This window comes from Manis pentadactyla, chromosome 4 (genome assembly GCF_030020395.1).
Source record: "Manis pentadactyla isolate mManPen7 chromosome 4, mManPen7.hap1, whole genome shotgun sequence".
NCBI classification, from domain to species: Eukaryota; Metazoa; Chordata; class Mammalia; order Pholidota; family Manidae; genus Manis; species Manis pentadactyla.
In genome coordinates, this window is record NC_080022.1 from 28,252,518 (window position 1) to 28,279,052 (window position 26,535).

General features: G+C 45.9%; 1 protein-coding gene across 2 annotated transcripts in view; it reads right to left on the bottom strand.

Annotated features, from left to right (window-relative positions):
• The window catches only part of GRIK3 (glutamate ionotropic receptor kainate type subunit 3), a 214,602-nt gene that overhangs the window by 77,031 nt on the left and 111,036 nt on the right, over positions 1-26,535 (bottom strand). For both annotated transcript variants that reach the window (XM_036876576.2, XM_036876577.2), the window contains exons 2-3: positions 10,662-10,838; positions 1,424-1,681 (exon numbers count right to left, since the gene is read on the bottom strand). In XM_036876576.2, coding sequence (XP_036732471.1) covers positions 1,424-1,681; positions 10,662-10,838 — 435 coding nt within the window. The remainder of the gene's footprint in view (positions 1-1,423; positions 1,682-10,661; positions 10,839-26,535) is intronic.

Genomic DNA, 26,535 nt, shown 5'->3' on the forward strand with positions numbered 1-26,535 from the left:
GGTAAGACTTCCGAGCAGACTCCCACCTCCTCATTTTTGCTCCCACCGTTCCCTCCTCCCGAAACGCCCTCATGACACCTCTCCTTGTCCCACCATCTTTCAGGCCCAGCTCATGACTCCCCTCCTGGGGTAAGTCAGCCTAGACTAGCCCAGGTCACAGTGCTCCGTCTTCCCAAGTGCCCTTGACTCTGACTGGATGTCCATGTCACTTGGCATTTAGCTCTGACGGCCTGGAATGGCCAGTGACCTCTGGGTGGGCACTCACTTCCCTACAATATGATAAACTTCTCAAAAGAAGTCTGAATAACCCTATCCTTGTTTCTTCTTCCTTCCCAGTGCCCAACACACACACACTCTTTCCTGCAATATTCAATTTTAGTTTACTTTAACTTGATTTTCAATTCGATTCAATTCAATTTAGTTCAACAAACATTTCAAAACATTTACATTGTACCAGGCCCTGTGTTGAACCCTGGAGGCACAGAAGGTTCATGGTCTGGAAGCAGAAACAGGTCCAAAGAGACAATCATTCACCATGGCGTGTTAGGACAGATAAATCTACAGGGCTGCAGAATTGCTGGAGCTCAGAGCTCAGCAGGAGTGCTTCTCAATGGTAGAAACCTAACGCTGTGGACGTTGAGCAGGGGTGGGGGGGCCCTGCCCTCCAGGTTCTTTTTCTCTGGGTGTAGCAGGAACTCAACAGATGCTTACAGAATCCTGAGTTAAATAAACAACTTTCTGACTGCCTTTGCTGAGGGATTCTCTTCCTACTATTTGCACTGTCCATTAGGAGGTAATCAAGAGCTGACAGTGAATCACAGGCAGCCGAAAGCTGGAGGGCTCTTTCCAGGCTGGATGCTGTAGCTCTTGACTTGACATGTGGGCAGAGCAGGGCCAGATGGGTTAAGTGACTTGTCAAGGTCACTCTCTTAAGAGGCTGGGCAAAGTGCTGTCTTGGGACTCAAGTCTTTGGAAAGAAAGAGGGGGAGAGGAAATAGCTGTGTTCCCAGCTACAAGTCAGAGCCGGCACGCTCACACCAGCCGTTCGAGTCCAAAGCCTCATGGAGCTGGATGGACGTTTTTGCAGCAGACGGAAATGTGTGCATGTGAGAGTGGGACAGGTGTGGGCGTGGCATGCAGGTGTGGGTGCAGGTGCTCGGGAGTGGGGGCGCTGAGTGCAGATGTGAGCATGCTTCTGGGTGGAGTGGGAGTGTGGGGACAGTGAGGCAGGTGTGAAGGGGGCTGGGGCTGAGGGAGGCATGAGTGTGGCTGGTGTACACAGGGCTGTGGTGAATACAGAGGAAAGTGTCAGTGTGACTTGAAGTTTGGGTGTGAGTGTGCATCTCCAAGGGGCAGCTGAGTTGGGCAGGCAGAAAAGAGTCCAATCCTGGGGCTCTGCTCCCCTTGCCCCCTGGCTACCCACCTGTACTGTCGTCATAGACCACGGTGGCTGACCGCCACTTGAGGTACTGGACCAGGTCGAGGATGGCATGGCTGAGAGAGGCGTAATCCGGGTAGAGGTTCACGTAGAAGGTGTCCTTGTTGTCCAGCGGGTGGTGCTTCCAGCGCAGCTGGATGTGGGGCACCTCCAGGGCATTGCAGATGGACTGGACAGCATTGGTGCAGGAGCCCTGTGACGGCCCGAAGATCGCCACCACACCCAGTGCCAGCTGGTCACAGGCTGCAGCAGAGGGAGGGGAAGGACAGTACAGGGGTCAGTGCTGGCATCCTCAGGCAGCTGTGGGCTGTGGACACATGGGGGCAGTGAGTCTGGTGATCCCATAAAAGCATGGGAAAAAAAGCAATGGGATCCCTCTGAGGGTGGACACCTGACCACCTCTGAATCTCAGTGTCCTCACCTGGAACCTGGAGTTGTAATAGCCCCTGCCTCGTGAGATCATAGGAAGGTTGGTTGAGATAATGCATATAAGACCCTGAGCACAGCACTCATGAAATAGAAAGGATTATTATTGATGCTACCATCATTGAGATTAGCACCACCAGCTCTGTACCTGGTCTGCGCGGAGATTGAGAAACAAACAGGAGTGAAACACCTACCGGCTGCTGACTCTTAAACCCAACTGTTCCCTAAAATCCAACTCCTACATTTCACCTCTAATTTTCTTTTGGACTCCACTGCCTTTCTCAATCCCAACCCGTAACACCTAGGGCAAGTGGCTTGGACCCCAGCTTGATGGCTCAGCTCCTTCAGGCCACAGCCATTGGTTTAGAGGATGGCTGTGACCAGTCAGAGCCAGTAAGATTCCATGAGACCTCACACTAGAAGGTGGAACCTTCCCTCTGTAACTGGACCTGGGAGGAGGTAAGATCTGGAAGGTGCGATAGCCACTTTGTGCTCACAAAAGAAAGTGCTCATCTGTGAATGGAGTCAGTGTGGAGGTGAGCAGAGCCAAAAGAGAATGAAATATGAGCCCCTGATCAAGTGGAACTGTGGACCTTGGTTATATTCTCTGTTTGCTTAAACTAGTTAAGATTTGGTTTTCTGTCACTGCCAACCAGAAGGGAACTAACTGATCCATCAATAAAGCACCAGCAAACTCATCAGACTGTGGCTGTGGGAATGACACTGTAGGCACACATATGAATATATAATGCATGTAGGAGAAGCCAGGACAGAACACCTAAGCATGGATACACAGCAGATTCAGACATGTCCTGGCTGCCTCAAGGGCCTCTGGGAATGACCTACTGGACTCAGGCCCACCCCAGAAATTTTCAGGACCCAGGGCAGAGTACAAATGGAAGCCCACTTCATAGGTCTTATGTGGCTAAATGCTTAAATGTCATAAGTCAAGCTAACAAACTGTTACATAACACATGCGCTTTCCTCCTATCTTGACAAATATACCATCATAACAACCTGGGAAGTCAGGTGAGAATAGAGTCATCTAATGCCCAGTGCTGTGGGGAGAGGTGTCACCAGCCCCTACTTTGCCCCCTTTTCTTTTACTGCTGGCTCCATCCTGAAGCATGAGGGGCCTTTGCACTCTCCATATGGACACCCCACTCCTTATATTTGAGCTCTGTCACGCCTCTGCAAACAGCCGCCCTTGGTCACCATAGATAAATCCCAGGAGTGTGCCCATGGCAGCAGGGTCCCCCCTCCAGAGGTCAGCAGGGGCAGAGGCTCATGCAGGTCTGGAGGTGGGCTCAGGGACAACAGGGTGGGAAATTCAGGGGTCTGGATATTTGGAGCAGAGACTAGAGCCTATTTAGAAGCAGGGCACGGACTCCTAGTGGGCAAGTATACTTGGTCCCATTGACCCTGGAAGGGGCCCTCTTGCCTGGGCTAAGGGTAGTACTAATGGATCCAGAGATGCAGAGTAGTTTTGAGTCAATCAGAATGTGTGGTCTTCAGGGTAATTTTCCACTCTGCTGGCATCTACCCTCTCCTTCCTCAGTGATTCCTGGGAATAGGAGATATAGTAGTTATTTCTCCTAAAATTTGTACTTCCCTCAAGAACCCCAGAGAATGTCACTCATGGCCTAGGTGAGAAATATAGCACTCTGGGGGTTGGGGGGCAGTCTGGATGTTGTTAGGAGTCTGCTGGAACCACCTGGAATGTGGAACAGGACAGCCATGTGTGGGCAGCAGCAGGGTCAGGGCAGGGGGCATCTCCTGGGTGATCAGGATTCCTGGTGGCCAATGACAAATGCAGGAGAGGACATAGAGGAGCACATGGTGGTTTCCTGGTGTTCCTATGGTTGTGGGACTGGAGGCCAGTCAGGAAAGCACTGTTTTGTCCTTGCTATTGTCATCCTAGCGAAAATACACCTTGGATAGCACTCTGTGTGAGATAAACCTCAGTGATAATAAATGCTTCAAAAATGGTTTGTTGGTCAATTGCCCAGTTTAGGGACAGGCCTCCTTTTCAGGGCCCTTGCCCCAACGAGGCCATGCCCTGACCCATACTCCCACTGCCCGCTCACATGGTTCCGCTCGCTGGGTGTGTTGGATGTCTCTTTGACCACTCTGTCCCCTCAAGAGCAGGTACTCCCTGAGGGAAGGACCACATGTGAGTCACTTTGTAGCTCTGGAGTCTGGTTATCAACACGGAGGCACCAGGGACAGTGAGTAATTGACAGCTGTCCAGGCCTGTTCACTCTCTCTTGCCCAAGCCTGAGGCTGTGGGCACTTCATAAAATCAGTGGGTTTCTCATGATCTACCTCCTACCTCTGTTTTGAACCTTCCAGCTGTCCTCTGATGTCCCTGGTTTCCATCCCACTGCTCCTGTCTCTGTTCTTTTTCTTTTCCCTCGAAGACCTTCCAATGGATGACTTGGTTGAATGACTTGTGTATTTCATTCCCTCCCACTACCACCTCCAAGAACCTGTCTTTTGGATTTCCCCCCTATGATCTGTGCCTTTAATCAGGCAGACAAATGCTCCCCTGCCACAACCCCACCCTCACCCAGCTCAGTCTTCTAGGTCATGGCCCCTTGCCCAGACACGCAAGGTCTGGGTATCCTGACTGACTGAGGCAGGGGAGAATGGACCAAACACAAATTATCACGATGCCTAGGATTGTAAGAGTGACCTTGAAGGAAGTGGCTTTGAGTTTGATATTAGTTGGGAAGATAATGATAAAGATAATCAATTGGTAAGGATAGTTGTGATAGTTGTGCTGGTGAAGACCATCCGTGAGGTTGCTGATCATGGTAATGCCGTCGATGAGGGGGTAATGGTGATAATGCTAGCATTGTGCCGTAACTGTGGGATGGTGGTGATGGACTGATGATGATAACTATGATGGTGCCGTGACAGTAATGGTGGTTATGATGGGGATGCACATCCTCATGTGACAGAGGAGGTGATAACACTGTCACTGGTGATGATGGTGATGGCAGTGATGATGCTGGTGTTGATGAGATTGGTGGTGATGAAGATACCGGTGCCAGGACAGTGGTGGTGACGATGACAGCAGGGGTGGCATAGGGCATCAGTGACAGTGGGGCGAGGGCACCAACAAGACTGGTGATGGTGGAGGTGTCAGTGCCATGACGGTGACAGTGCTGATGACAGTGGGAGTATGATGATGGTATTGGCACTGATGAGACTGGTGATGATGGAGGCGTGGCTCTCATGGCAGCAATGGTGGTGATCATAGTAGGGGTGGTGATGGTGGTGGTGATGTTGGTAAGAGCAGAGGTGATACCATTGATGGTGATGACAGTAATTGTGGTGATGGGGTGACAATGGTGGTAATGATGACAGAGGCCACACTGGGTTTCATTCTGCCAGAGAGGCAGAGATTAGATCTCACTGTTGGGTAGCAGGAGGCACCTGTCCTGCCTTGTACCTATTTCTTCTTGGCCTCTTTCTACATTCCCTTTCCTGTTCCCTCCATGTTCCTTCCACCCTCTGAGGACCTTCCAGCCTGGAAGAGCACTGCTGCCCCATCGGGACCAGGGAAGGGGTTAGAGCAGCAGCAGCTTTATCTCCAGATGTTTCCAGGGCAGCAGCCAGCTCTTGTTCTGGCAGCCCTGAGCACACACTGCAGTAATTACATTATTTGTAGCTTCAATTTTGAATCCATTTTCTGTTCATTTTATAGTAACTCAATGGTTCACAGTCATTGCAGGAGTCCGCAGCCTGAATACGGTCCCCCCACCCCCTTTCCATAGCAATTGTAGTTATAGCAAAAATTATCCCAATCAATTTGTGTCTTAAAAGGAATTGAGCAGCTCAGAGAATAAGCGAAGGCAGAGGAGCCTGGGGAGCACTGGGTCGATTCCAGGCCCGCTCTGGTCAGGGTTGGAAGAAAACACAGATGCTCGTCGGGTTGCTGGCTCAGGAGCCACTTGGCAGTCACTCATCTTTCAATTTTCCGCAAAACACTTAAAAATAAAAAAATTAAGCGAGAGTCCCTTTTAATGGGGAAAGGCCTCCTGGGCTTTATGTGAAGGGAAGGACCAGTTCAACCAGAGCTGCGGGCAGGTGGTGCCAGCCTCTGTGCCTCTGTATCCCCTCACGCTCGGGGCCCAAGGTGGCTGATGCAGCTGTGATGGGGACCTTGGCCTTGGGAAATGAATTATCAGGGCGTTAATCAGAATTGGGCCCAAGCACACCCTCCTGGAAGAGTCTTAGTGCTGCCCCTGAGGGAAAACATTTTTAAAAATCAAAGACCAAAAGAAAAAAACGAAGATCACAAGAACATGAGGTACCCTGAAGAATGCAGCATGCCCAGTGGGGAGCATGAGCCCCCAGCAGGATGCCTCCAGGGTCAGATGTGGAGGCTCCAACCACAGCCGGGTCTGCTTTAGGTAGGTTGTCAGGAGGACGGTAGGGGAGAGTGACAGCGGAGAGGCCCCACTTATTATTTTTATAATTGAGCTATAACACAATAAAGTGCATTAATTTTAGGCATATACTTTTAAGAAATTTTACATATAATTGCATTCTTCATATAACTCTTATTTGAATCAAAATATAGAACATTTCTAACACCAAAGAAGATTTTCTCTTCCTCTTTCCAGTTAAAATCCACAGTGAACTACTCTGTCCCCCAGAGGTGACCACTGTTCATTGACTCAACGTTGTGTCTAAGGTTCATCCATGATGTTGTATGGAGCAAGAGTTTGTTCTTTTTTTGTTGCTGATCCAGGTTCCATTGTACAGCTGTACTCTCATCTATCTATTCTCCTGTTGATGGCCCTTTAATTTATTTCCAGCTTCTGGCTATTTCCAATCAATGGCTAGGGACATCCTTGTAGACATATATTTAGCTTTAGTAGATACTTCCAAACAGTTCTCCTGAGAAGTTGAACCAGTTTTCACTTCTACCAGCAGTGTGTAGAAAAAAATAAACCTCAACCTCTACCTCCTACCATACACAGAAAGTTGATTTGAGATTAATCATTGAGCTAACTATGTAAGGTAAATAATAGAGCTTCTACAAGAGAACATAGGAGAATATTTTCATAACCTCAGGACAGACAAAACAGAATACAAGGACATTAGCCATAATGGGAAATATTGATAAATTTGACCTCTTTAGGGTAAGAACTTTGCTCCTCTTCACTAAGAGTGAAAAGGCAAAGGTCATCTGCAACAGATACATGAGTACATAGAGCCACAAAGAACTCTTATCCAGAATATATAAAAGACTCCTACAAATCAATAAGAAAATGAAAAGCAACTCAATTTTTAAAAGTGGTTGAAGGGCTGGAAAAGGAGCTCCAGGACAGAGAAGATTCAAGTGATTTATTAGCATATGAAAAGATGCTCCATATCTCTGGTCCTTAGGGAAATATGAAATAAAACTACAATGAGATATCCATCACATAAACCACCAAAGATAAAACTGACTTTACCAAGAGTTAGTAAAGATGTGGGGCCACTTATCCATGCAGGAGGGAGCACAAAGTATACAGCCACTTGGGAAAGCTGTTGGGCTGAACACATGCACATCTATGACCTCACACTTCTACTCTTAGCTGTGTAACACTCATATGCCAAAAGACATCTACAAGAATGTTCACAGCAACACACTACTCTATGGCCCCAAATGGAAATAACTAAGATGTCCAACAGTAAATTTGATTTTTAAAAATTGTTGTATACTCATATAATGGAACACTACACAATAATGAAGAACAATAAACTGCCATTATATTCAGTAACATAGAAGAATCACACAGATGTACTGTAGGATGAAAGAAGCAAGACTCGAAAAAGTACACACTGGTATTCTATTTATGTTAAGTTCAAGAATAGGTAAAACTAGTATATAGCACCAGCAGTTAGACAATGGTCCTATAGTACACAGCAGTGAGAAGGCAAAGGGACCTAGCATTGGACAATAATCACATAATCACACACACTCATGTGCATCCAGGGGTCGTGGTTGTAAAAGGGAAGCCTAGATGGTTATAAGATGGCAGCAGGGAGATCTGACCTCATCTGGGGGCTTGAGGAACCTCCCATGAAAACCAGAAGATTGACAGGAGAAGGATGAGTTAGCTAGACATAGGGCAGGGCAGAGGTGGGGTGAAGGGAATTATAAGCAGAGGGAACAGTATGTGCAAAAGCCCCACAGTGGGAGGAAGCATGGCACCCTGAGGGTGGCAGGTTTGGCTAGAACCCAGAGACTGAGGGAGCAAGTGGCACAGATGTGGCTGGAAGGTCACATGGGGCTAAACTGGACAGGGCCTCGTGGGCTCTGATGATGCTCTGGGGAAAGAACGGTGGGACACTGACCAGGGTTTTGAGCAAACAAGTCATGTGACCTGGTGTCGAGTGGCAAAGAGCTGTGGTTTTAGTCACTTGGACTAGTCTGGCTGGTCTACCAGAGCTGGGTATTTCTGTCTCAGGCCTACACACCCACCACCTGGCAGTTCTGAACAATGTGGGACTTTAAGTTCCTTCTGGAGGAAGTGTCTCGAAGGCTCTGAAGTTCTATCTGGGGCTCACTGCTGGCTGGGGAAGGTCCTTGTGCTGAATCACAGGTGCACCACTAGAGAGTTATCATATTATTTTAGTCATTTTTGGAAAAAATGGACAGAAGGCTCAGCCTAGCCCTTTGGAGTGGTTGTGCCTATGTGGGCCTCTGTGTTCTGATTCCAGGTGTTTGTTCTGTGTCCTGACCTTTTAACTGAACAGTTCGGTTGAGTTCAGTAATTTTCTAGCTGGAGGAGTCCAGGCAAAGGTTGCAGCATGGACTCACAGCAGGGAGGTGGCTATTTAACTGCACACTATTGGCTGCAGGACATGCTGGGGAGAGAGCCAGGAGGATGCGGGCAAGGAGGAAGTATGACACTGCAGGGAGAGGGGTCATGGGCAAAGGACCACTCTTCAAGGCTAACAAGGTGGGGTTCCTCTAGTTTGTCTGTAGGTTGGGTCTGAGACTCAGGGGAGTGACATCAAAAATATCAGTGGCAACTGTACTCAATGTCAGGGACCCTCCTCCTTGAGCGCACAGGCAAGGTGGGACAGGGACAGCAGTGGGAAAGTGCTTCTAGATGAGAGGCCCCTGACCAGATGGCTCAGTGTGTGGATAGCAAGGCAGCCAATGTAAGAAGAACACAGTCCAACTTCATATGTGCCAGACATCATTCTAAGCACTTCACAGAGGTATGTCCATTCTGGAGATGATAAAACTGAGACCCTGATATATTTTGTCCAAGGTCACACAACTAATATTAAGTGGACAGGGTGCAAGTCCAGGCAGTCTGGTCCCAAGCCCAAGTTATAGTCTTTCTTTGCTGAGATGCTTACCCACAATGGGGCTTTGGATAACAGTGGTAGGCAGTACCTTGGCAGGTCTGGACCTGGGAGCCCAGGAGACCTTGATTAGCTACTGTGAACCCCTTAGAAAGACCAAGGGGGTCTTGTGGATGGGCCTCAATCTTCCCAGGATGCATGGATGATGCTGTCCCTAAGCTCAGCTGACAGGGGTCCTGGGCAATGATGCTTGGGCTCCCATGCCCCCTTCTCACACAATTCATTCATTGAGTCATTCAAAGATGATTTCTGTGAGCATTTACTGTATGCTGGTCTTTTAGGTGCCAGGGCTATATCAGTTCACAATAGGCAGAGAGCCTTCCTTTCAATGGTGTTGGAAAGAAGGGAAAAGACATTAAATGCACATAATTATTTAACTACACACTGTGATAAGGGCCTTAAAGAAGAAAAACAAGAGGCTATGATAGAATATAATAAGATGATAACTTGGATTTTCCTGGATATGAGATTCCTTAGACCTGAAATTTTTAAATGGAGTTCCATGGAACTCTACAGGTCTATGAGAGTTATTTTGAGTGTTGTCTAAGTCTTTTAAGTTAAATTTCAATTAAATATGTATATGAACTATATTTCTCAAAAAGAGCATGTTTGTATACTCAAATGTGCTATATGCCATGTGGAAACTGCTAGCTCATCCAGGTACTGACAAGCTATCTTGTTGTTTTGTGAGGATCTTGGAATAAACTTCTCCAGTCCTCTCTGTGCAGTCATGGAAGTTTATTATAAATGTGTCAGTAATGAGGAAGGATGTAGTCAAGGATTTTTTAAAAATTCAGGTGTGGGGAAAACAGATTAGTTTTACTACAACATTTTTTTTTATGAATTATGATTTTCTTGTTATTTTGAAGCCAAAACAAAAATATGGAAACACATTGAATGCTGAGGCCAATGTCAGACTTCAAGTGTCATCCACAGCCTCTGGGGTCAAATTATTGTAGTCATTGAAACAGCTTTGTTGTTTTTAGTATGTCTTTTTATGGCAAGTATATGCTACATATTTGAACTTATACATTATCTATTTTACATATTTTTAACATATCAATATTCTGGGTAGAAGTTCAATGAAAGAAAAAATAATTTTGAAAATGCCAGCTTTGGTTCATAAGTGTTGGAGACCTGGGCTGGACTCCATATTGCTACTTCCCCAGCCGCATCTCAGGCCCCCTCCCATGGCGCCTCATTCCCTCATGGCCTGGGAAGGTCTGACAGCCCATCCCTTCTGTGGGATCACACAGCCTAAGCTGAAAGGGAACTGAGGCAGTTCCCAAAACCTGGAAGAAAAGGCTCTAAGCCTCAAGCTCGCCCAGAGCGCGGGCCCCTTTTCAGGACCCTGGACAGCGAATGAAGCTGAGCCCACTGCTCGCGCTAGGAGAAAAGGCTTCCTGCTTGCACTCACCCTTCTTGGTGGCCTCGAAGCTGTCATGGAAGTGAATCCTTTGGATGTCATAGGTCAAGGTTGTGTTGGGCAGCAGAGTCCTGTTCCTGTTGATGATGTTCGCAGAAAATCGAAAGGCATGCTCCTCGGCGTTCATAACCTGGGCATTGGGGCCATCTGCATACTCAAAGATTCCTCCTGTGAGAGATTGGTAAAATTGTGTGTGCTGGGGAAGAAGGGGGTACTAATAAACATGCTTGGCTCAGAAGGTTTTATGGACAAGATGCCCCCTGTCACCACCAAATGTTCAACAATATCCTAGATAATTCCCATACATAAAAATTGTGCAGGAGTATAACAAATATGAAAATTCTCCTCATTCATTTCACTCAGCTAGCAAATTCTTGACAACAGAGACTGACAAACAGAGCCAAAATAAAATGATCAGCTTATTAATATTGCTATGAAAATTCTGCATAGACTCCTGGCAGATAGAATCTACCAGAATATTATAAGGATAACATACCATGACCACATAGAGTTGTATTCCAAGAATTGTAAGGGTGGTTCAATATAAAGCAATCTATGAATACCATTCCATCACATCAATAATTCAAAGGAAAAAAAACGTATGAACAACTCACAAAATGCAGGAAGGCATTTGATAAAATCCAGTATCTGCTGCTGTTAAGAATGCTTACTAAACTAGCACCAGAAAAAATACTTCCTTGAAGCTCAAATCGTCCTTTAATATCACACAAATGATGAAAACCAGGAACATTTTCATTAAAGAAAAAAAAATGGAGTGGGTAAAGATTCACACCACACTATTAACAAATGAAATAAGAAAGAAAAAGAATTTAGAGGCACACCCTTTGGAAAGAAAAAAGTTCTTATGTACAAGTGATATAAATGATTTCCTAAAAACCCTTAATCTCTAACATGGAAACTAGGAAAAATTAACAGGAGAATCAATTTAAATGCCCAGTTAGCATGAATTAATAATGTTTCTTTATATCAGCAGCAACCAGTAAGAAAACTTAATGGCTAAAGGATTTCCTTTACAATATCAACAAAAATATTAAATAACTAGTAATAAACCAGGTAAGAAGTGTGCAATTCCAGTATTAAAAATGACAAAACAAAACAAAAAAACAAACAAAATGACAAAACACCGTAAATTACTACATCAAAGTAGGCATAAATGAGGAGGCATGTCATGTTTGTGGACAGTTAGGTTCAAGGGTTGAAGTGTCAGTTTTCTCCTAATTAATTTTTCAGTTTAATGCAATTCTAGTAAAAATCATAGAAGAGTTTTTCTTCTACTTGACAAAATGACTCTAAAATACATCTGGAAGACTAAACAGGAATTATAGCCTAAAGAGATGAGAGGTGACTTACAATGTCAGATTTAAAATATACCATAAAGCCAAAAAAAGTAAAACTATGCCCTAATAGCACATGAAAACACAGTATAGATCAATGGAATGAGATAAAAAGCCCCCAGAAAGAGATTCACATAGAGATAAGTATTTAAGACATGATAAAAATGGTTGGTTCCAGTCAGTAAAAGATGAATTATTCATTAATTGTGCTGAGACAATTATTCAATTGTTTGGGAGAAACTTAGGTTAGATTTCTACCTAAGCCAAGTATCAAAAAAAGTTTCAGATGGATTAAAGATTAAATAGCAAGAAAGTGAGGGAAGGAAGAAGGAAAACACTATAAAAGTACCAAAAACAAAATACAGGTGAATATTATATAATACTGACGTGGAGGAGATCTTTCTAGGCATTCCAATAAAGTCAAACTATAGGAGAAAGATTGATAACTCCACAGAAGTAATAGAAAACTAATAAATATCAAATTTTTATATAAAATATCAAATTTGATATTATACTCATATATATCAAAACTACCTTAAGCAAAATTAAATGGCAATGACAAATATAGGAAAAGATATTTGTAACATGTATGACAGTATAAAGGTTGATGTCCTTATTTTATAAAAGGCACGTAAAAGTCAATAAAGAAGACAAATAGTCCAATAGAAAAATGTGCAAAGGTTAAACATGGCCATTAAACTAAAGAGTAAAAGATAATACAAAAGAGCTATTTATGTATGAAGAAAAGTGCATCTCCCCAGTAATCAGAGAAACTCAGGTTAAGCCAGCAGTGAGATACCATTTTTGGCTTGTCCCATTGGCAAACTTATAAAATAAATGATAACACACAGGTTTGCTGAAGGTGTTTGGACTCAGACCCTTGCATAACTGTTGTTGGAAGTGGGAACTGATACACCCTATCTCCCTTGGTGGCCATTAGAAATATATCAAAAGCCTTAAAATTGCTCAAGTCTTTGACTTAATACTTCAGTTTCTAGGAATTAACTCCAACAGCACCTATGGGCACACAGATCATGTACATGGGAAGAGGTATCTAGAGATGCCCAACACCAGAGAAAGAGTCTGTAAACTGCAATTTGCTATATATTTCCCTATAATAACAAATTTAATAATTGGGGAAGTATCCATGACCTATTAAGTGAAAAACAAAGGCTTATAAAGCAGGAGATGCACCCTGACCCCACTTTAGAACAGGAAGAGAAGGAAGACAAGGAGGAATTTAGGCCATTAACATAAGAAAAGGAGGCATTTCGAAACTACACAAGTCCATAGTCCTGGGTGGTAGATTTCTTATTTTGTGCTTGTCTATATTTTCCAAATAAAACTTTAATTTTTCTTTTTTACAAAATCAACTTTATCGAGGTATTATTTACATTAAGAAATCTCACAAAATTCTCCTTGTTTTAAGAGTACATGATTTTTAGTAAATTTACTGAGGTGTGTGACCATCACCACAATCCACCTTCTGAGCATTTCCATCACCCCAGTAAGATTCCTTGTGCCCACTTACAGTCAATCATTGTTTTCATTCCCCAGCCCTAGGCAACCACTAATCTACTTTCTGTCTCTAGAGATTTGTCTTTTCTGGACATTTAATTTAAATGGAATCATGCAATATGTGGTCTTCTGCATCTGGCTTCTTTCACTTAGCATAATGTTTTGAGGTTTATCCATGGTGCAGCATGTATCAATATTTCATTTCTTTTTATTGTTAAGTAATATTACTTTCTACAGAGGTATCACATTTTACTTATCCATTCACCACCAGTTGATGGGTATTTAGGTTGTTCCAATTGTTTTGAAATTTTTTTTAAAGTGTTTTAAAAAGTGAACAAATAAATCTGCAGTGCACCCCCACTACTCCAGCAGGCTTGCAATTTGTAACACACTGTGTGTATGCTTGCAAGTCTGTGTCGGTTTGCATAAACATGCTGAGCACTTGCATAAAACAAAACGAGATGAATGCATCCCAAAATGTTAACAGCAGTTCTTTCTGAGTGGTAGGATTAAGGGTGACTTTAATTTCTTTCTTTGTGTTTTTCTATATTTTCAAAAAGTTCTGTAGTGAACATGTGGTATGTTTCTAATCAGAAAAGCCGCCATGTGATCATGTGTATGTGTTTGAAGGGAAATAAATGATCAAAATACCATATGATCTAGTATCTCTAGGAATTTTCATTTAATGCTAGGATTTAGTATTTCTAGGAATGTGAATTTAGAAAAAGTTAAGAGAGATATAAACACATTGATGTATATGGGTATTCTTGACATAATATTGAAAAGAAATAGAAACAACTCAATGTCCAAAAGCAGGAGATTACTGAATATATGGAAACCCACCCATATGGAGAACAACTTGCAGACATTGACATTAACAGTCAGGGTAGAGGATGGCATGATATGATACGGTGTCTGGGGTTTGCCTCAAAATAATATGGGAAGGGAGGGTGTGAAGGAGTTGCAGACAGGGCAGGAAAGATCATGGATTGCTGGTTGCTGGTGATGAGTACGCAGGGATTTACTATAACATTCTCCCTGAGTGTATGTGACAGACATCCTCTATAGTAAAATCTTCTTTAACATCATAGTATACAAAAGACAAAAATAGCAAATCCTGGTAGTGCAATCAGAAAAGAGGCACAATTAATATCGTTTGCAGAAGCTTATTACTGTTCTGTAAATACCTCAAGAGAATCAGATGGAAACCTGGTAGAAACTAACCAGGGGAGCTCATCAAGGGGCCAGTGTACAAATATAGAAATGATCTTCCTATATACCAGCAATAAACAGTGAGGTATTACAGGGAAAGAAAAGGACCCGAGTCACAAAGGTAACAATGGAAAAATAAAATACTTTACAATAAATGTGCAATTCCTATATCAAGAAAACTACAAAACTTTACTGGAGGACATAAAAGAAGACTTGAATAAATGGAGAGATATAACTTTCTCCTGGAAGGGAAGGCTCAACATTGTAAAGATGTCAGTTCTCCTCAAATTAATTTATAAATTTAATGTAATTCCAATTAAAATCAAAAAGGACATACCAGAAGGACATACACCAAAATGTTAACAGAGGCTCTTTCTAGAAAGTAAAAAGATAATGGATTGCTTTTGCTTAGTGCTTTTTTCTCAAGTCCTTTGCATTGAGCAGGAGCTTTGGTAATAAGAAAAATGCTTTTGAAAACTGCTTTTAAAAAATACTTAATGATACAGAAGATGCTCATCCTCCCTCTCCCCACTTCCAGGCCTCACCAAGGCAACAAAATAATATTACAGTTTAATACCTATTTATCAAACAAAAAGCACATTATCTATCTTTATAGAAAAAAGGCTGGAAAGATTTGTACTAACATGCTGCTAGTGAGTCTCTCTGGGTTGAAAGGGTTTATGGATACGTTTTATCTTGCTTTGTATTTTCTTGACTTTTTCCAAATTATTTACAATAAATATGCATTATGTAGTTATTTTAAAATGTAAAAATAAAAAAAGTTCTTCCAGGAGAGCCTGGGGAGAAGTCTGAGCATTACACATCCCACCTTATATGAGGGTGAAAGGTCATGGGACAAAGCCATTTCCTAGGGTTTCACACATTCCTAGCCTTTCACATCTTGGCAGGTGAGGAGGAGAGGACCAAGAGAGGGGCTAACATCTCAGGCATTGAGACCCAAGTCCTTTCATAATTTAGTTCCATAAATACCTGCCGATCTCTGCCATATGCCACCTGTCACTGGGCTCTCGGATATCAAAGAGAGGTCAGTGTTGGGCCCCACAATCAAGGAGCGCTCAGGAGACAATAAGTAGAAAATGATAATCAGCATATGTGTGGTGCTCAGGTGCTTGACTATTAGACAAAGAAATGGAGAGTTTCCCAACTCAGACTCCGCAGACAGCCATGCCTCAGCCAAACCCTAGCTGCAGCCACTGGAGGAAGTTCCTCAATCTCTCTGAGACTCAGTTTCTCTATCTGCAAAATGGAGTACACACTTCCAAGGGTTGATTATTGTGAGAAAGAAAGAAAACAATGTAACAAAATGTATGGCACATGGGAGGATTTAATAAACAGTTCTTAAAGGATAAGAGAAAAAATGCTATTCAGAAAAACAAAATGAATTTTGAACTTCCACATACAAACATTGCTGTTAAGGGCCAGATAATAAACACTTTTGGCTTTGTGAGCCAGATAGTCTACTCAACTCTTCTACTATAGCATGAAAGTGGATAATGTGCAAACAAATGGATGCAGCTGTGTTTGAATAAAACTTTGCTTACAAAAGGCCAATGGGCTGTAAGTGTGTCCCCTCTCTAGAAGAAGGCAACCTTTATCTCAGAAAGAAGAGCACCGTAGGGCGTGGATGGAGAAGATAAGACTATAAGAGTACGAAGTTGCTACACAAAAGAAACAAAGATGGGATGTTGAGGTTTTGAGTGGGGAGATGGAAGAGAAGGCCTAAGATAAAGGGAGTAGGTGTGAAGTGGGCCCAAAAAGGGAGAATGGGGAGGAGAATGTGACCCAGGCCAGGCCTGAAGGTGGGGGAGGACATAAGAAACCCTCTGAGGAAGGAAGAGCTGGGTCAGCACAGTGATGCCAGGTGTCTAGCTTTCAGGTAGCTAGCACTGTGTTGTCACCTCCCTTTTGCACATGAGTCCTGTCATTTATGGCACAGACAACTGACACCAGCTGTTGCCCTTTGGGAAAGTGAAGGAAGGTGGGCAGTGCCCAGCCCAGGATGAATCAGGGCAGAGAGAGCACAGAGGTGCAGGAGCTGGGAAGAGAGAGGAGACGGAAAATTCAGCAGAGAAGATGGAACAAGTGGTGATTAGGAGAAACTGGAGGGCCTGGAGCACCCTCAGAGACACTGCTGGGGAGAGGCTGCCCCTCAACCCCCAAACACAGTGCAAGGATGGAGTCAGTTAACTTGAACATGTAAAGGCAAGGGGATCCCAAAAGTTTGAATGTCTTTTATCCAGACAGCAAATATTTGGGTTCAGCATAGACATCCATAGAGTGGTGTCTGCATGTAGCAGACCTGGGTTTGAATTTTGGTTCCATTCATAGGCTGCCCTTTTCTCTAGAGAACTGTTCTCAGTTGAAGGGAGCCACCTTGCCCAGAAGGTTACACCTTGGGGGCAGTCTGCAGTTAGTGACTAATACTGGGCTCAAAAGGGTGGTCCCATTGTCTCAGGGTGTGTGTAACTCTATGGTGCAGGTATCCTCCAGTGCCCCTCCCAAAAGCCAGACCTTGCATCAGGCAAAAGCCAGATCTTACCACATCTGTGCCCAGCTCTGTCTCTTTCCCTATCCTGTTTGGTCACTCCCCAACAGGAGTTTCCTAAAGAGAGCTCCTCCCCTCTACCAACTCCATGCATCTGAGTCTTTGCCTCAGGCTCTGCATCTGGGGGCTGATATAAGACAGAAGTAACATTAGTCTGGGAGGAATATCAGCCACACTTACCCTTTACGCTTTTGGAAGAAGGGAAAGGGGCACTGAATCTCGATCAGTTGATAAACCATTGAAGGTTCTTTGACCCTCTCATTTCTAGGTCCTCCTGCCTCCTTTCTCTTTCATGCAGGGGGCTTCTATAGATCAGGGAGCTTTGGATGCTCATGGTCTAATGGGCCGGGGGCTTTGATTCAAGCTCTGTGTCGCGGGAAAAGTGCCGCTCTGGGTCTTGTCTTCTGGAAAGAGAACACTGTGCCACTTAGAGGCAGCTCCCCCATTCAACTGGCTCCTCTCCATTCTCCCCCTTCCCATACATTCCTCATGATTGTTATTTAAAGAGGCTAATAAGTAGGTTGGCACCGTTGATTAATGCATAATCTTAATCATGATTGCATAGTGTAATTGGCATTAATTTGAAGAGCCAGTTCATTATGAAAATAATTGTCACTGCTTTCTGCTTTAATAAAATGGAGAAAAGACACCAGAGCTGCTGAAAGGGTGTGTGTGTGCGTGGTGCATGATGGGTCTGTTCCAGAATATATAAGCAGAGGTGGAGCATGGGTGCAGCTGGGACGTTTTCTTTAAACAAAATCTTGAGTAGAAGCCCAATGGGTAAAACAGATAATAATAACAGTAGCAATAATAATGATACCTGGTTGTATGCCAGGGTTGATGCTCGGTGCTTTCCACCCACTTCATTTAACACTCACAAGAACCTCTATAGCCCCACTAGATAGAAACTGTTATTGTCCCATTTTACATGAGAGAAAACTGAGGCCCACAGTTTCCAGGGTGTTAACTAAACCTGCTATGTAGTAAATTGTCTTCTGCAACCAAAGCCGGTTTGTTAGAGCCAATTGTTACATTTTTAGGAACTCTGAAAGCGAGTATTACCATTGGCACCTTGAAATCTGCCACAGTGAGAGTATTTACACCATAGAAATAAGCAGATGCTCCAAATCAGAGCTTTTCTTCTGGAGAGGGTGTTTCCTTAGTACACCCCTGCCTATGCCCATTTCCATCAAGTGCGCTCTTAAAGGCTTGATTCCACAGTTCCTGAGAAGGGCTCCACCAAGCATAGTGTGGAAACCACTGCTCAAACCTGACCTTGTCTACAGAGAGTGAAACTTAGCCAGGCCTAGGGGTGGGTGAGGGAGGGACTGAACAAGCTGTACCAGCTGGAACCAGCTTCCCTCTTGCTTCTTCTACAATGATATGATGTCATATGTTTTGAGAAACATTCTGAATACCCTAAACATAAATGCCCATAGTTGTGAAGATTGTTTTTCTGATCTCTGGAAATGTGCCCAAATGGTGGAATTTCTTTGTCTCCCAGGTGGGCATGCTATGATGGGCTAAGCTGAATGTGACCTCAAAAACCAGGAGAAAGTGTTGTCACTGGTGTCCAGCCATGCTCATCATTATGTTGTTAAAGGCAAGGATCCTGGAGGCGTGCTCCCTGCAGCACACACTCCCTCTGGGCAGATGGCCCCGGAGATCTCCCAAGGACAGGTCCGAGGGCGGGTGGGAGCAGAAGGTAGGGCCCTTTTGCTTAAACCCGTGGCCTCAAGACTGTCTAGGGCTGGTCATCTGTTGAACTTTTCCTTTCCCTTGAACTTTGTGGTCTTAAATCTGACCCTTGCAAAAGCAGCCCGGCCAGCCCAGCCTGAGCACAGTGAGCCTGGATGACTCAGGCGGGACCGCCTCATGCTGCCACAGGAGACCTGGTGGCCAAGTCCCAGGGGACACCCATTCCCAGCCCCAGGCCCAGGCTCTGTCTGTCCTCTGGGGTCTGAGTCTGCTCTTTCTTTTCTAGTCTGCTTTGTTCTTTTTAAGAGGTTTTCAAGGTGTTGTGGAGATTAATTGAGATGCTGATCAGCAAGATTGTTCCTCACAGCCTCCTCCCCAGGCCTGCCTCCCTGTCTGTTCCTCTCAGGGTTCTCTCTTCTCCCTGCCAGGGCCCCTGTGACTCTGTGCATCCTGTGGGTTGGAAGAACCAAGCTCTGCCTTCTATTTTACCTTAGCCAGCCCTTTTGGGGCCCTGGAAGTGCCTCTGAACTTGCTTTGGGGGCCTCTCTATGCCCTTGTCTCAGCAGGAGGAGTAGGGGGGACAAGTTGCCCCACCAGGCATTGTGAGTGGCTTACAGAAGGTGAGCAGTGCCCAGCACAGAAGGTCCAGGGATGCTTTCTGAAAAGGAAGGGAGACAAGGAGTATGTGTGTCTCCCCTCTTGTTTGTTCATTCATTTATTCATTCACTCATTCCCCAATCAGTTTATTGGCTACCTATGAATAAGGCACTATGCCAGGCCTGAATGAGTCAATGAGAGACTGGGCATGTGCCCAGCCCTTCAGGAGCTCACAGCTTGGAAGAGATGAGAAGAGGGGCACAAATAAAAACACTATGCTGGTAAAAGTTCTCCATGTGATAAGAAAGGTCCAGAAAGCTGGGGGAGGCAGAGAAGGGAATGCTGTGATGTCCTCATGGAGGAGGCAGCATGGCAGGAGAGGAAGCCAGCTGGGGAGAGGCTGGCCTTGGGAGGGCATCTGAAGGATGTGGATGGTTCTAGGGCAGGGCCAGTAGGGACAGAGGGAGGAAGAGAGGGCCAGGCAGGAGGGGAGCTGCAGAGTTTGTTTTTCCAGGACTGGTCAGTGATGAGCTGGTGGATGGAGGGGGTGTCTTGGAGAGCGTGCATCAGAGATGATCCCAGAGTCTAGAAGAGGCTGGAAGTACAGTCAAGTATGTGGACTCTGCAGCCAGATGCACTGGCTTTGAATAGATTCCACCGTTTCCCAGCTGTGTGACCTTGGGCAGGCCCCTTCACTGCCCTGTGCCTCCATTGCATCATCTGAAAACAAGGATATTAATAGCACTTATGACATAGGGCTATTTTGACGCTTAAATGATCTAAGGCACAATGTAGCTCTCCACAAGGGTAAGAAGTTATTATTATAAGGTGACAGGGAAGCTGGGAGGCCTTTAACAGGTACAGGGGAATCCAGAGAAGGAACAGATCTGAGGAGAGGAGGAGGTGCACTCTTGTGGCTCCCAGGGGAGGGACTCCTGATAGAGTTCCGGGACCTGGTGGCAGTTATTTTAATCGATCTGGTGGTATGTGGAGCTTTGTCTGTACAACGCAGGGACATGCAAGTCAAATATTACAGAATCGACCGTGTTGGGAGGATGGCTGGAGGCTCCTGTGCTGCCCAGAGACCCTGATGACCGATGGGCTGTCATCAAGCAGAGAAGCAGTACAAGGCTGCTGGGAAAGGGCTGGGAAGGGGCTGCTCTACAGGTGCCCAATGAGCAGTGAGCACCCTTGCCGGAGGGGCCAAAGGAATGAAGATCCATCATCCCCAAGATACTGCAGGGCTATCCCACCACCTGGAGGGGCACAACCATCACACAGCTCACCCCCATGCACACATGCCCACAGCAGAAAGGTCAGCCCTAAGCCTGGCATTCAAGGCCCTTTCCAGTCCAGCCTGACCTCCCCAGCCTCAGCTCCTCTGTGCAGCGTGTCCTCTGCCCACACTGCACTTGTCACCATTCCCTGCAAGTCTCTGTCCCTTCACATGTGCTCTTCCTCTGCCCAGATAGCCTTTCCTTCTTTGTTATATAATGCCACACCTGGCTTCCATATTCTCTTCTGAGCCTTATGTAGCAAATGCTGTCCTTATGCCTTGTCCCACCCCAGAAGCCACCTGCAGACATTTTCTCTGCACACCCTGGGCTTTCTGTATCTGCAACATTCTCTGGCGGTGGGCGCAGGTGGGGCCAGTGCAGGACTAGCCACCTGAGCCAGGGAGTTAAGAACTCAGTAAAGCCTCCACCCAGGAGGCAAAGAGCAGGTGGATTGGATGATCCCCAGCTTTCCTGCCCCTCAGAGGTGCAATTCTGAGGCTGAAGCTACATAGTTTTTCCAAAGGGCCCCTTGGGGCTGAGCCCCAGTCACTCACCATGTAACTCATCTGCTGCCAAAGCCTCCTGGTCTTTTCTCCCTGCCCTGCCTTGGCCCCCTTTCATCACCCTGCTTCCTGGGACCCTGTGGATAAAGCAAAGGTTCCTGTGGCCAGGATTCTCACCTGGCCCTGGTTGGCTAGCTCACTACACAGGGGTGTGGGCAATACATCATTACTGACTCTATATAAAGAGCTCCGCCCAGTACTTTGGGCAACACGGTGGCACGGCTGCAAGGCTGCAGGAGAGCAGAGAGAGACTGGAGTGGTGGCAGCACCAAGGACAGAGACTGAGAGGGTTGTGTGGGTAGAAAGGCCCAGAGGCAGAGACCTGCTTGCTGCATGCAGACTTGCTCTGAGTGGACGGGATTCTAGCGATTGATCTGCCACCGTGGGAATAAAGCTGGGTATAACCCTCTCACCTCAAGAACGTTCTACTGTCATTTCTTTGGTCACATTGCATCCATAGTGAACTTGTCTGGGGATGAAAACCATTGGCAAGACAGACTACCTCCCAGATTAACTACTCACCCCCAACCCTTGTCATGGGGCCTGTTTTGGGGGTCCCTATGGTACCTTCCCTGAGTTCCAAATTCGCCTGTACCCTCACACGTGATGCATTGTGTGCCTCACCCTCCCCCAAGAGGTTGGGGTCATGTGGAGAGTGGGCACACACCTTAGCCGTCCTCGCATCTCATTCCCTTTCCTAATGCCTAGCACATTATCGAGCACAGAAAGGCTGTCAAGACTCATTTGTTAAATAAATGCAAATATAAGTGTACGTGAGTGTGTGTGTACGCACACATACACACACTGCTGCTTGTAAAAACCTAATTCCAGTACAGGACTTTGATACTTCAGTGGCAAAGCAGAAAACACACCAGTATCCTTCAGACTGCCTGCTGCGAAGATGCCTAGGCAGGAGGTCACCCGGGTCCTGCAGTTCTCAAGCTCCCCCACCCCAGCCCCTGGCAATGATCCACTCTTACTAGGTGAGGAAGCTTTGGCTGAGGTGCCCTCAGTAAGCACCATTCTAGGTCCTGCCCCTTGCATGGGTGGGTAGGTGCCATGAGCCTGGTGACCTGGCTGAGTGGCTGTAGAGAGATGGTTCCCCCTGGCTTCGGGTAGGCCAGCCCTAACTGGGGCGCATCTCCAAACCCTGCGGGCACCTGCTCCACAGTGGTGTCACATCTGAAAGCTAGCCGAGCTTCCAGCATGTCCTTAGGGTCAGATCGTCCCCCCACTGCCCTGCCCTGTGTGTGCCAGGAGGCCCAAGCAAAGGCCACACCGGATATAGAGTGGGCAGGGGTGACGGAAGCAGGAGCCGAACCTGGGAAATTAGCGGAAAGGAGTAGCCTGTTTGGCATTATCACTCCCATCCTCATCTGTTTTAAATATCAATTGCTATGCAGGTTAAATACTTATTCAGATGCTTTTTAGCTTAAAAGCAAGCTAATTGATCTCTGGAGGTCCTGAATGAACAGTGAAGAAACTGCACTAATTACAGAATCAACTTCCACTTCTCTATTTTGTTTTGTTTCTTCTCTGACAATACTGCTGGTGTGACAGAAAGGGGCCTGGCGGAGCAGAAGCATGCGTTGTTTTTATTGGGCTGCAACAGCAAACGTGGCCCGCAGCACCCTCACCCCTCGCCCCGAATCCAGAATGAGCTCTCCCAGTGGCACAGCTCCGAGGAGGGAGCTCTCAAAGGTAGGACTTTAAGGTGCTGAAAACATAAGTGCAGTACTGCATTAGCCAGAATCCACCAAAGATGTTCGCCCTCGGGACCCCCACCTACAGGCCCCTCTCCCCTCTGAAGGAGCCCAGCACAAATGCTGCCAAGGTCGCTCCAGGTCCACTTCCTGCTCACGTACTCTGACCTCGGGACTCTCAGCTGAGGACTCCATGCTGGCCTCCTGGATTCAACGGTACAGTGCAGCTTTGCGTTGGCATCTCCGGGCCCCTCCCTCGGCTCCTTGCTCTCTAGGAGACCTCACATTGCAGCCCCAAGGTGTCTGGACGATATATAGGAACCTGGGCCCCTCGGCTAGTAACACTAGACTGGTCTCCTGCTTGCGGAAATGGGGCCTTTCGCTTTCTCTTCTCACCCTGCTCACCTTCTGACGCCATCTACTGTCCTGCCTTGAGTAGACAGAGAATGGGCACCTCTGGCTTGTTTGGATGGAAGATATTTCAGTGACATAGTGTCAGGAAGGCTAAAGTCTTCTGTCTGTTGGGGGAATTAAAAGTTAAACGAGGTTGAGCAGGTTTCTTTTCTGCAGGACTTCTATGGGCTTTTACTCTGCTCACGTGCAGCCTCTGAGAGTTAAGCAGGGTAAGCAACATTTTCCAAACTTGCTTGACAACTGTGGAAACCTTTTTGGCAGGGCATCTTACTGAAAACACGCTTTGGGAATCACTGTGTTTCAGTGATTTGGGCAAAAGTGTTTTTTTCCCCCTTCTGAGGTATGAGCTATTTGAGGCCCAGGGTAAGAGCCTATACACCGCAAGCTGCCCCACATACCTGGTTCCAGTCCTGAGCACCAGAGACACACAAAAAAGAATGAAGAAAGTGTGACAAAGTATGATGGCGAAAGTATCTGGTCTATGTAACACCAGAGGCCCAGGGTGACGGATTTTGTTTTTACCAGATTGATTCTGGGACACCAGTGACTGGTTGTTTTCACCCAGCTTTAGAGGTATGATTAGCCTGTTCGGTTCTCATTAACTTGTGTCTGTTTGTGTGTGCACCTGGGCAGGTGTGGGCACACATCTCACCAGGGTGGGGGCACAGCAAGGAAGGAAGCGTGGGGGGCCAATTCATCAGCCTGAGGCTTTGTGCTGCTCCCAAGGCACTGGATTGAAATAAGAGATTCTGATTTAATTATGATCATTAGCAAATGAGGCTGCTTGCATCTTCACAAGCTCTCAGCTCGTACAGAGAGATTCCAGGCTCATACAAAGGAGTTCTAAGCTACCTTATCCCCCACCGGCGCTGCTGATAGACACGTTCATCTGCTCAGCCCTTCCTTCCTTTGGCAAATGCTCAGGGAGCACCTCCTATGTGTCGGGCACTGGGCCTACAGCAGATAAACAGTAGGGGAGACCTCTCCCCCATCATACCTTGTTTATTTTCCCAAGGCCCTTAATGCAGGTTGCAATGATCCCTAACATCTATTTGTTATCGAGTTCATAGTCTGCCTCTGTCCCCAGCCCCCACCCCAGAATATAAGCTCTTGGAACTTACAGAGCAGGTGCAGCACTTTCTCACCAGTGCCTAGACCAGTGCTTGGCACATAGTGGGCACTTGATAAATACATCTTAATTATAAATGAATATGTATGAAACATACAAGTATAAGCAAGCATGGAATGGCTAAACAACAAAACTCCAGGGAGGTAACACGTGGACAGCAGCTTTTAACCAGAGCTGCTGTCTCAGGGTGGCAGAAGGGGACACCATAAAAAGTAATAATATAATACGGGGTCTTTAAGTGGTGGGAGAGATTCCTAATACGGGCATCAAGACCAGAGAGCTGAACACTGCTTGCCAAAAGCCACAAGACTCATAATCCCCACAGCCACTTTCTGAGTCACAGCCACTCAGAAAGCCCAGGGTAGCTTACAGCAGGCAGGACAGCAGGTGCATTCCCAGAACTGGAGCAAAGTTGCAATCTTAAAATTTGCATGCCCTGTCAGCAGCCATGGAGGAAGGACATAATTTAAAGTTTAAAAATACAGGTTTAAAGACACCGTCCGCTAAACCCAGCACTTTGAACAAATGCAAAGACAGGACTTTCTGCATAACCATCTGGTGTGCAATGGGACTAAAAGCAGTTCATGAGTCATAACACTAACGGAACACCAACATCTATTGAGCCTGTGGGCTAAGCCTTCGCCACTCATTAGTTCATTTCATCCTCACAACAACCCTGTGAGGTGGATTCTGCTATTATTCTCATTTTTTCAGAGGGGGAAATAGAAGTTCAGAGAAGTTAGTGATTTGCCCAAAAGCACACAGCATCTGCAGATACAGGAGTCACACTCTGTTCTGGTTTGATTCAGGAGGCTGAGATTGTAAACAGCACACAGGTGATAAAATATAGTATTCTATCCCACAACCAAGATGGAATCTATTTCCTAAGCCTCATCAGGGAAAGGATCTCACCTGGCAGTTAACATCAGCGTCCAGTCTTTAAATCTGCAGGTTATTAATAAATCAGTGTTGCTAGGTTTATGTTTAACTATTTAGTAAATGGTGTGTAGTTCTCATCTACAATATGAGTTCAGTCATTTCCAACAAATTCTTTCATTGCCTTGAAAGGTTATAATTAACAACAACAATAAAAAACTTCAGGTATTTCCAAGTAGAGGGAATAAAAACAGGAGAGATCTTGCTTTCCAAAAAAGACATATCTCGAAAATGCCCCCTTCTAGACTGGGCCCTGTTCACATCTGGAGGTGGCTGCCTGTCATCCTCGCCCAGAAGGGGGTGCTGTGCATCATTCCCAAATGCACATTGCCTTTGATGAGAGGCTCACAGGCTCCAGGCTGTGGGTAAGGACCAACTTTTGTCCAGGTAAGTATCTCTGTCTTGAGATCCACCTTCAAGTCCTCCATGATACCTCCAACCTAATATTTCTGAAACCGAATAGAGCATTTTCTCCCCAAACCTACTCTTTCTCTGGGCTTCCCATCTCAGGGCAGGGCACCAACACCCTCCAGTGGTCCAGGCTGGGAATCTGGGAGTCTTCACCTCCTAGCCCTGACTCCCCCATCACCCTTTGCCCAATAAGTGACTCTGGGGTCTGTGTTTCTCTCCCCCACTGTCACTCTCCAGGTGAAGCCCTGCACAGAGCAAAGGCCTCCTCATGCTCTCCCCACTTCCCCTTCCCTTTTCCCAGCCTGCTTGTCACGCCTCTGCCATGGTGAGCTCCAAGGCACACCCTCAAGGGGGCCAGCGCCCTGCCTGGCTTCGTCCTACCTAGAGGGTTAGGGCTCCAGTGGTCTTTGTGATTTCCAGTGTCTTCATAAATCTGGCCCTCATCTGCCTTTCTGCCTTCTACCTCTCCACCTAGACCTCTCCATG